This window comes from Polypterus senegalus, chromosome 3 (assembly GCF_016835505.1).
Source record: "Polypterus senegalus isolate Bchr_013 chromosome 3, ASM1683550v1, whole genome shotgun sequence".
Taxonomy (NCBI): Eukaryota; Metazoa; Chordata; class Cladistia; order Polypteriformes; family Polypteridae; genus Polypterus; species Polypterus senegalus.
The window spans coordinates 277328625-277340638 of record NC_053156.1 but is presented as its reverse complement, the minus strand read 5'-3'; the positions used below and the strand labels follow the sequence as shown (position 1 = coordinate 277340638).

General features: G+C 42.2%; 1 protein-coding gene across 1 annotated transcript; it reads right to left on the bottom strand.

Annotated features, from left to right (window-relative positions):
- Positions 1-3012: 3012 nt before the first annotated feature.
- elf3 (E74-like factor 3 (ets domain transcription factor, epithelial-specific)) lies at positions 3013-10992 on the bottom strand. Its single transcript, XM_039749240.1, has 9 exons — positions 10851-10992; positions 10103-10240; positions 7622-7846; positions 7427-7528; positions 7049-7189; positions 6712-6804; positions 6501-6617; positions 6224-6419; positions 3013-3962 (listed from the first exon to the last, which is right to left on the bottom strand). The coding sequence occupies exons 2-9, from the start codon at positions 10230-10232 to the stop codon at positions 3851-3853; spliced, it is 1116 nt and encodes a 371-aa protein (XP_039605174.1). The 5' UTR covers positions 10233-10240; positions 10851-10992; the 3' UTR covers positions 3013-3850.
- Between the last annotated feature and the right edge of the window lie 1022 nt (positions 10993-12014).

Genomic DNA, 12014 nt, shown 5'->3' with positions numbered 1-12014 from the left:
TATTAAATACTCACACCCATACCCATTTTCTCTATTTCCATCATATAGTACATACACATGCACAAACAGTTCTGTTGATGAAGATGGGGGTGTACCCAAAGCTTTTGGACTTACTGTAGTTACCATAGAGCTTCTTGGTGTTCATGATGTTCAAGGCCAGGTTATTGTTGGAACATCGTGTTATTAAGTGCTGGAGCTACTCTCTGTTACTGATGTGGACTACTATCATGGTGTCATCGAAGGACTCAATGATTTTGTTAAATCCATGTAAGGGGACAAAGTCATAAGTGCAGCATAAATGTGAATATCAGCAGCTTTTGTCAATTTTCAAAAAGCATTTGATTCAATTGATCGATTTACCCTGTGGGACATCTGGAGATAAACTCAAAATTGCTGGATTTCATGGCTGGCCTGTACACTTGTACTGTGAGTGCTGTGCAGAGTGGAGGCAGAACCTCTGTGTTTTTCCCAGTTGATTCTGGAGTTTTCAATTCCTGTCAATCATGATTCCTGTCAATCATGGCGAATCCACTGCATCCACTTAACAGTGTCATCTCCAGGCAGAGGAGTAGCTTCAGTGACAGACTTTTGTCACTGTCCTGCTCCACTGACAAACTGAGGAGATCGTTACTCCCCTACACTATGCGATTCTTCTATCTATCTATCTATCTATCTATCTATCTATCTATCTATCTATCTATCTATCTATCTATCTATCTATCTATCCATCAATCAATCAATCAATCAATCAACATTTATTTATATAGCACATATTCATACAAAAAAATGTAGCTCAAAGTACTTTACAAAATGAATAGAAAAATAGAAGACACAATAAAAAATAAACATAAGTCAACATTAATTAACATAGAATAAGTAAGGTCCGATGGCCAGGGTGGACAGAAAAAAAAAAAAACTCCAAAGGCTGGAGAAAAAAATAAAATCTGTAGGGGTTCCAGACCAAGAGACCGTCCAGTCCCCTCTGGGCAATCTACCTAACATAAGTCAAACAGTCCTCTTTGTATTTAGGGTTTTCATGGAAGGACCTGATGATGATGGTCACGTAGACTTCTGGCTTTCAGTCCATCAATGTTGGTGCATCAGGATGCTTTGAGTAGGTGGTGGTGGCGCAGGCCGCCACCACAAAGAAACCGGAAAAAGAAACAGAAGAGAGAGTTGGGGTCAGTACGGATTTTGGAGCCACTGTGAATAGTTATTATGAAGAATTGAACATACAGAGTATCAGGATTAAGTTAAAGTGAAGTTATAAAAAGGCCATGTTAAAGTACCTGTATCTATCTATCTATCTATCTATCTATCTATCTATCTATCTATCTATCTATCTATCTATCTATCTATCTATCTATCTATCTATCTATCTATCTATCTATCTATCTATCAGTGGTGTGTTTTCTGTTCAATGCTTGCATGGACTAGGTGTTAGGCCGATGATGCTGTGATCTTTGAGGATTCAGTGGAGGCTCTGATCAGGGCTCTCAAGAGACTGAACGAGGAGTCTGAGTGTCTGGGCTTCCAAGTGTCATGATAAAAACCAACATCCAGGCCTTTAATGACCTCTTGGGCAGAGCCATCTGTGTGTGTCTGTCTGCAGAGAGAGTGTTGACTACATTGAGAGGTTTACTTACCTTGGGAGTGACAGCCATGTCTCTGGTGACTCTTCCTATGAAGAAGGTAGACGGACTGGGAGAGGATGGGGTGTCATGAGGTCTCTGGAAAAGGGTGTAAGGCGCTCCCGATATCTTTGCAAAAGGACGAAGGTCCAAGAGTCCTGGTGTTTCCTGATTTGCAATATTGGACACTATCCAGTGACCTGCGATGAATATTGTGTCTCTTCTGAGAATACTTGGGTACTGCTGGTTTGACTTTGTGTCGAATGAGCAGTTGCTCAGTCCTGAATGAGGCACATTAATCTGCATTTGTGAGGGAGCATCAATTATGGTACTATGGCCATGTGGCAAGATTCCCCAAGGGTGACCCAGTTTACAGGATCCTCATTGCTGAGCACCAGAGCAGCTAGACCAGGCCAGGGGGATGCCCATGTAACACCTGACTGTGGCAGATAGAGGGTCATTTCTGAAGGGTTGGACTGGACTGCATGTCTGCCTGGGATCCCAAGCTGTTTTGTCGTGTGGTGGGCATGGCAATTTGCTGTACCAGTGCATGCTCCCCAACCTGACTTGATTGATTTGAGGAACATACAGTATGTTGGTGTGTTTAACTGGTATATACAATTACATTTTTAATCGTGGCTGTTAAGAATACTTAGATTGAGTTTGGTTTAAGAATTCCACAGGAGGCCCTCAATCCATCAGCCAAAGCACAGTTGGGTCATTAGGCGAGGCAATCATCTCAAGCAAGAATATAAATGGATGACGGTCAGGGCTTTGGAGTGGCATAATTAAAGCATTTTTACGTCTACTAAAAACTAAAGGACAGATGAAAAGTTACCTTTTTAAGTCCAAACTCTAACTCCATAGACCCAACTAAGCCAAAAGAAGGAGTTTATTATAATGCTGAAGCATTTCAGCACAGAGGAATGGGCCAAAATTCGTCACCATCAAAGTGTGAGACCAAGCGGCACTAACAGGCTACTGCTGAGTATCTCTAAAGGCTGCGCGATTAGTTGGCGAGTCTAAAGGGCAATGACTTTTTCACATAAGAAATGCCGCCCATCAGATGATTTTCTTAATGAGACATGTGAAACAAAGAAAATAGAGATGATATTTTGTTTTGTCATTTGTTCATTCAGGTTATGTTTATCTATCATTAGAATCTAGATGAAAATCTGATAGTCTTCAATGTCACAGGTATGCAAAGATTTACTGATCTGAATGTTTTGGATACTATCTCTTGGATCAGTAATACGAGATGTGAAGGCTGTCTCAATATGTATTAAAATTTAACGAACTTCCAGGCCCTGTGCCCACCCCCGGGCCATTCCTCTTGATTAACAAGGTAAATCTTGATGTGCCAATAGTGAACTTGTACTCATTTATGTTTTAAAGAAGTTTCATTTATTTGCAAAATAGTATTACATTGTACAAAATATGTATTTACACTTTTTAACAAGGCACTTTAGAGATAAACTTTTTTACAGACATAAAATACTTCAGACAATATAATAAAATAAACAAGGTTAACCAGTCCAGCTGAATTGTTTCCTCTCATTAGCACATCTGTTCACTCAGCTTGCTGTATGAAGTGGCCAGTCAAGGACCTGAAGAGCTAGGGGTTAGTAGGCACTCGCTCCCCATTCCCGTCCTGATGTTGCTGTTTCTCAGGTTTTTGTAGTATCCCCCACTTTCTGGAAGAAGTTATAATTCTCAATTTCAGGTGGGGAGTTGAGGGCGTGATGGGGCATCCAATCCTTTTTGTTGCCAACCATTATAGTAAAGAAGATATTATATCTTGAAGACACATAAGCTATCAGAAGTCCACGGAGGGAAAGCTGTTGGTGTTAGAAGCCAGAGTAGGAAGTGCTAACTCCAAGTGACCAATGTCCCTTTAACAGCCAGCCAGAAGTTTTATGATACAAATGATAGTCTTATGAAGCATATATTCATATGCATCTTGTCTTCTGTATTAATAAAGTATATATACATATACACAAGTGTTCCATCTGGAGTTAAGAATAATATAAACGTGGTTCATACAACCTACTTTAGCCACAACATTGGCTTACATTTTTAAAAGCACCAAAAAAAGGCGCAGACGCAGTCATGTCCTCTCAAAGAGGGCCCAAGTGTCTCAAAGGGTATGTTACAACTATAGTCCCTGGTGCACAAGACCTCGGCTCGGCCAGGAGGCACATTCCACTTGCGGTGTCGGCCTAGCTGTGCGCAGCCACCTCTCCCAGCTTCCAGCCACTGGAATTCTTGCCAAACTTGTACACCAGTCTGCGGCCATCCACACGCTCCAGGATCTCCCTCTTGTAGTAGTACCTGTGTGAAAAAAGAACGTGTCAGTGATCAGGTAGGCAATGTGCAGCTTCTTATATGCAAACAGAAGAGAAAGCAGGTCAACACAATGAAAAAGCAGATGGTGAGCCCAAGTCCATCAGGACATGATTTATTACATGCTGTTTTGGAGAACTTCGTGGCTTCCATGAACATAAGTGAAAACAATGTCTGGGACTGTTTTACTTGAGTAGGTGGGATTGTCACATTTTATATTTACTTGTGAGATTCACTCTCCCTGAGCTGTACTCATGAGCACACTTCTAGTTAATGTGTGATATCACATGTGTAATAAATGCTATACGTGTCCTTGTAGATTTGAGGCACATGCCTGTTTGGCCTAAAGGCGTGCATGCTTAGGCACTGACTTGTTTGGCCTAAAGGTGTGCATGCTTAGGCACTGACTTGTCTGTTTGCACTTAAGTATGTGTTTTGGTGTTTAAGTGTGAATTTTGCATTTGTGCACAAAAATGCGTTTTCAGGGAGGGAATTACAAGTGCATGTCTGAATGATTGACTGTAACATGTGCGTTTGTGTGCATTGCTTTGTCTGTGAGCTCTGTGATGACATGGCAGGTAGCACTGTAGCCTCATGAATCCATGATTGTTGGGTTTGCATGGGTTTTTCCTCAGGCAACCTAGCTTTTAATTATAGGACTTGTGTACCTGGCATTTCACATGGCACCACATATGTGTGAGTGGACCATCTGATGGACTGGTGCCCCATCAAGTGCTGGCTCCGCCCTTATATCCATTGTTGTCAGGATATAGAATTGTTGTCCCCTGTGATCATGAATTAGGTAAGTGGATTTGAGAATGATATGGCATGTTTCGGCCTCTGCACCTTTTGTATTTTGTGTCAATGTACGTAATGTATTTAGGTGATCACATATACACATTTACATGTAAGCAAGTGGATAAGTGTGCTACATATTTATACTTTGTATCTTTAAATATACTGTATGCATACGTTTTATGTGTTTAAATAATGATGTCTAAGTAGGTGTGTATTTACTTGATTTTTTTATTCTGCCCTCACATACTGTAGGTGCGTTGTTATGAATGTTTTGCTTGTACATGTGTGTGTCTTTGTATCTGTACATGTATAAGCATGCTGCATTTTGTATGACCCTCTATGTATGTTCGTCTTATGTGTGCCTCTACTGATGTGTTTCTAAGCATGTGTCTGTACATTAGAAGCCTTCTATGTTTTGCATGACCCCCTTTGTGTGTTTGTCTTACAGTATGTGTCCACATATGCCTTCACTGATATGTTTCTAAGCTGTGAGTTTTTGTGCTGGAATTAGCTACTTCTTGTGTACTTCAGGGTGTATTTGCATTCATTTATGTATCCATTTGCAAATACTCTTGCATAGTTTGTATGTTTCAAAGTTACATGAAGGCTTACTTGTTTATACTGGATAGTTGTGTATGTGTGAGTGCGATTCTCTACACCTCTGGACTCTTGATATGTATTTGTGTCTGAGCATTCACAAGTATAGACTGTGTCTTTCTTTGTGCATCGTGGCACACTTTTCTATTATGAACTTCTTTGAGGGTGGCACAATTTTCTCAGTGCTGCCTTGCAACAAGGAGACTAGGGTGCCACTTGTGTGGAGTTTGCATTTGCTGCCCATTTCCACTTGGGTTTCCCCTCACAGTCCAAAGACATGCAGGTTAGGTGAAGGATAGGCTATGCTAAAATTGGCCATTGTGGGTGTTTGTGTGTGTGACAGAGAGAGAGGGTTCACCCTTTAATGGAATGATGTCCTCTACAGATGTCATTCCTGCCTTCCTAAACTTAATGCTTGCTGGGATAGTCTTCAGCTTTCTAACAACCCTGCTCAACATAGATGGGTTTGATAATAAATGAATGGATGGATGGATTGAGGGATGAATAGAATGTCTTTGAACTTTCCTGAGGCCATGTGTATTTTTATTAATTTGAACATGGACTTTAGAGCATTCTTGTTTGTTTACATGCTTCTTTGTTTTTTTCATGTGTGTCTTTATCTTGATGTTGCTGTATGTCTCCTATTCATGTACATATGCATACATCTGTTGTATTTGTGTGCATCTGTTTACATTGGTATTCAAATTATTCCTGAACACTTGTTTATGGATTTATCACTCGGACTCCATCCATCCATCCATATCCATCCATCCATCCATCCATCCATGTCCATCCATGTCCATTCTGCTCATATGTACATTTTCACAATCATCTGCCACAAATCAGCTGCTCACCTCATTGCCCGGCTGAGCTTCTCATACGTCATGCTGCTGTTCTTCTTCTTCTGCCCCCACAGTTGTGCTACAGCCTCTGACTTCAGAAATTTAAAGACCCCCTCAGTGCGGTCCTCCCATTTCATGAGCCCGTTGTTCAGTTCTGGGTAGATGAGAATGTCCCGGATAAACTCCCACAGGTGAGTTCCTCTTGGAGCTGTGGGCAGTAAAATCGGATGGTTAGTGAGCCGTATAGGAGGCTTGATGAGGAGGAGGATGGGTGATGATGGATACTTACAATGCTTGCTCTTCTTCACCTCCAGACAATCCACTGCACCCCGGCTCATCTTGCGGGGCCTTCCCCTTCCTCTTTTATATGGTTTGCAGTCATTTCTCTCAGTCTTCACAAAGGATTCTGTCAATCAAAAGGAAGTAAGTTAAGACGGAGAGTCTCATTTTTAGGAGCCTCTTGAGATGGTGACGTGATCCCAAATGAAGACATTGCTTACCTGGCATGATTGTTGGCTTGACATCTGTGCAGTCAATATCTGAGTCACTTCCACCGGAGTCTGGAGATCGAGGAATCTGAAACCTCAAGGATGCTGGAAGAAAGAGACAGGCAAAGTATGAAAAGAAGGCCACTGATTCAGAACCAGATAAAGAGAGGCAAACAGAATGTTTACGACACCTGCCAGCTTTGCAATAGTTATCAATGTTTTATGTCTATAGGATGCCTTTCATAGACCTGTAAAACCTGAACTCTGCTGGCCACCTAGACTTTCCCAAAAGGGTCATGCAGTAAGCCTCTGATTGTAAATTCCTGCCTGCACTTTGCAGGGGACCTACCTGCGCTAGAGCTGTCGAGGCTGTCTGGAGAGGTTGGACCAGACTCATACCCAAGGTCGCTCCATGAAGACGAGTTGACTAGTAGATTAAGGGCATCATAAGACTCTTTGTCCTCCAGGTGACTGAGGTTGGACTCCAGGGCTGAAACAGAGGGGCAAGAACTTTACTGGGGGAGCTGGGTAAAGGTTTGGCCAGTGGTTATGGTATAGAGAATGGGGGATTTTGGTAGCACAAAAAGCCTAAACCATCTAGCCTGATATTGCTTGGGTCCCCTGCAATGTTTCTCTCTACCTGGACCGTCCCTGACATATATACATTGAAGTCTGATTATCCTTGGAAAGCCAGGTGGAGGGCATGGCAGAGAAAATGCACACTTACTTGTCCCAAATCTGACAGTCTCAAGCAGACTCTGGCTGCCATCGTCTATTGGGAGGATGTCATTGATGTCATTAAAGAGGGAATTGAGCTCATCATCAAAGCCTGAAGGGATAAAACAAATCAGGTCAGATGCCCACCAAGACAAGAGGGGAACAAGAAGACAAGGATCTGGTCTCCCAGGATGGAAAAACTCACCACAGAGCTCACGCAGATTGCGGTACAGGTGATCACCAAGTGGCCCAAATATACTGAGAAAGGATTCTCGGGAGAGGCGACTCAGCTCACTGCCATCCATGCTGCAGAAGGACATGTTCAAGGTGCTGGCGTCATAGTTGGTCTTCTCAACATGATAGCTGATCCACTCCAGCACATGGTTCTTAGTCCAAAGTTGAGGAAGAACACTATACCAGCTGCTGTGAGCTGAATATGAAAAAAAGAGGGATAAGCACCGTTAGTCTGCAAGCTGCTGCTCTTCTGTTTGCTTCAGCAACTGTCAGCACAGCTCCAGGTAAGGTCAAGCGGGTACACACCAGCTCACACTCGCATTTTCAGTTCAGTATAAACTGAAACTGGCAAGACCTTATCTGCAGACAAAAGGCAGCCGAGCTGGTTACACAAGAGTGGGGCTGTTTGCACACATGACGCCTAACAGCTAGTCAACAAACTGCCATTGTGTCCCACGCCACCTGATAAGGGCTTAGAAACGGCTGCACCTGCAATGGCGTAGCCGCCGGTGGGATCAAGCCCAGCCCGTTTGGACTTGGACATGTGCCGGCCATGTAATCGTTGCTCTAGGCCACAGTGGCGTCAAGTCACTTTTCTGCCTAGTTCAAATCTGAATGGATTTGTGAAACGGTCCCCTTAACTGTATTGTCATACTGTCTGCAGAAAACTGTCCGGCCACCTCATTTAGTATCACCAAAGCTTTAATAGTAGTATTTGGGTGTCCCGGGCAAGCTCTTTTTATAATCTTCATGCCCCTCCTAAGTATTGGCATGATCCTGCTAAGCTATCTCCTTTAATATCTGCATGGCTTTGCCAAGCTAACATCTGGCATATTTGTTTGTCACCCTGAAAGCCACATTCATTCCAAGTTATTATGTTTAGTATCTTCATAACCATGCCATACTATCACCATTAAATAGGCATTGCCCTTTTAAGCTTCCCCTTTTATGTATCTACCTGCCTCTGCTCTACTGTCCTTTTTAGTATCTATACCGCTCGGGCAGGCTGTCACCTCTATTATATGTGTGTAGCACTAAAATCCTACCCACTTCATTGATTTTAGGGTCCTGCTGTACTATTATTTTATTAGCTGTATGGTTCAGTCAGGCTGTCTACTTTAGTATCCTCCTGACCCTGTCATGTCTTTCACAGTAGTTTCTACATGGTCCTCCCCAGCTGCTATATAAGAATTTATGTGGCCATGCTGTGCTTTCCTTTTAAGTATCCTCTTGACTAAATCAAGCTGTTCACTTTGGTAAATATGTAATGTCACTTTCATTATCTTCTTGGTCCTGCTACGTGATCCTGTATACTCCCTGTATGACCCCGTCAAACTAGTTATGTTGTATCACCAAATCTACCTGCTCAGGTGTCTATTGTGTGCTTATGTGACCCTGTCAATTCACCTTCTTTATCACCTTTAGTATCTGTGTGGTCCACTTGCACAAGCCCATAAGTACTGTGTGGTCCTACAGTATTGTCACCTTCATGGTCCTGTCATGGTATCCTCTTCAGTATTTTTGTGGCCATTTAGTATATGACCTTTACTTTAATAGTCCCTTGTCCCTATCGAGCTCTCCCCTGTGTGGGTGCCTTTCTGTCATGCTCTCCTTAACTATTTGCACGACCCTGATAGGTTTTCCCTTAAATATTGAATATTTGCGTAGCCCTGCTGTACTTTAATGTTTTGTTTTTGTACGTTTCAGTCTGCTATCCTCTTTAGAATTCAAGTGGCTCTGGCATACAATGTATTCCCTTTGGTATCTGCATGGTTTTGTCCTGCGATTCTAGACCTTCAAGACATTGCTACTTCACCCCTAATTTTTACATATTTGTACAGCGCCCTCAGCTTTTGTCCAGTACTTTTATTGTCCCATCATGCTTTTCTCTTCATTATTATTATATGTATACCACTACTAAAGTTATTCCCCTGATGCTTCCTTCAAACATCAACCCCTTTCCAGAGTAATATTTGCATATATATACTCGTATATAAATGTGTATTACTTGTTTATCAGTACAGGACCCTGCCAAGTCATCCATCTTTATTATCACATTAACCTCAACTCCTTCAATGTATAACATGCAAGTATCCATGACAAGGTAGTCTCTCTTTATTTCTGCATTGCTCTTTCAAATTACTCTCTCTTGAACCATAGCACAGTGTAAGCCCACCTAGTGCTGCAACTGTGTGGCCCTTCGGCCAGGCCAACTATTTAATGATGTTCGGTCCTTTCAATTTACCTCATTATCATCATCTGCAGTGAGGCACAGGCAAAGTAATCTTATTTCACATATGCATAGACTTTTAATAAGAGAATGCCAGCATTAAGGTAACACTCTCATTATCTGTTTAGCTCTGTTAAGCTCCCTATATTCCCATAACTCTGTTTAGTTGCTATTACCATCTCGTAGCATCCCAGTGCACTTCAACACTCCAACATTTCTTACCTAGCACCTCACTGGGAAGCTGGACTCCCAGCAGTGGTCCGTGACACAGACTATGCTGTGACTCCTCAGTCTGGTACATGGTGCTCATCACGTTGGTGAGGATGTTGCTCAGTTCGCATGTGGCCGCCATGGCCAGTCCTGCAGACACAACACAGAATGATCAGCTATCTTGCATTTTGCAGAACTATGAGATACTAATCAGTTAACACAGCAGGATCAAAAAAAGTTTCCTGATCTAGGAAAGCAATTAGATTGTGCAGCCCCTGAGGATGCTGGCATAGTGTAGTGAGGTTTACGACACCCGTAATCCCACACAGAGTTTGCGCCCACCCTGCATCCCCCAACCGGCACATTTTACTCTCTGCCATGAGCACTCCTTTTTGTAATTCACCTAAAGAGTAGCTGGCTGCATTCTAAAATAAATGATGTGCAGGTTTGACAGGAACATTTTTAAAAACATTCCTAATAAGGCAACAGCAATTTCACTCAGCAGGTTCACATCATCGTCATAAAAGTTTAACTCCCCCATCTAACCCCCAGGACTTTACAACCTCCTTGGAAGTCACCAGAAAGAAGCACAAGTAAAATCTAGGCAGTGAGAATCCATAGAGGGTCATTAGCCTCTCCAGAGGTAACGGTGACTGTTTGCGAAGAGCTTGAACTCTGAATGTTTGCGTAAGGGTAGAGGTCAAAAAGAATTAGCCGGCCTCAGGTAAGACTCCACAAAAAATGAAAGGAAGTAGCTTACCTGATTTGATCAGAAGTGCCGAGCTCAAAGAAAACCACAGAGTTATAATCCAAAGGAGAAGCGTGTGCAGGTGGCGGGAGGAATAGACTAATGTGTGCTTCTGTGCACCTGTCTCAGGTGAGGATGACTGCCGGGCCTCGGTCTGCAGCAGGCTTATTTATAATTATGCAAGGGGGTGTTAACAGCCTTGCCTGCAGTTACCGGGGAATTCCAGGTTAGGGATTCCATTGTCAGTGCCATATAAAAATTTGCATATGGCAGGTGTTTTTTTACAATGTTCCCACCCCATTACACTCCCCACCCCCAGGCAGTGACAGTCCCGCCCACACCGGAAAGACTTATTAGGGTTTGCTCTCTTGGATATTTTTAGACCTGCATATCATTCCCTCCCTTTTCTCTTTCTCTCTCTCTCTCTGCCTCCAGTGCTCCAATCCTGTATGTTATTCAAGCCAAAAAATTAAGTCATGCAATATTTACCCAAGCTGGCCGTGTCAAGGTGTGGTGATCAAAGTACTCTTGTGCTTGTAGACAAGCGGTCTGCACAGCAAGTAAAGATCTTGATTCTGTTTAAATATTTGAATTCTGTTTCACCTAAATACATAGATCAAATATAAACATATATATCTATATACAGTATATATACATATACACACACACACACACACACATATATATATATATATATATATATATATATATATATATATATATATATATATATATATATATATAATATATATATATGTGTGTGTGTTTGTGTGCATGTGTGTGAGTGTGTCTGTGTGTGTGTAATAGAAACAGAAATTTGCAGTGGCCCTCCACCCCTCCAGTGATATCAAGGATGACAAAAAGCTGAAAAAAATAAAAGTGACGTGTAAGGATGGCAATAAACACAGGGAGAACAAAATTGATAACTTAGAAGATACGATAACAATGTCATTGAGTCTTCCTCAATGATGCTGAACCCAATTTACCATTTATTATGGCTCTTCCACTTGCCCATTAAAAGAAGTGCTGCACTTCTCTCTCCTCTCTCTTTCACTCATTCCAGTTCCTTGCCTCTTTCTCCTAACAGCTGAACTTCACCTCAAGCTTTCTGAACACAGTTTACCCCCCATGTTGTAAGCTCTTTTCTGGTTGGTTTGGGGTGGCTTTACTTGTGCC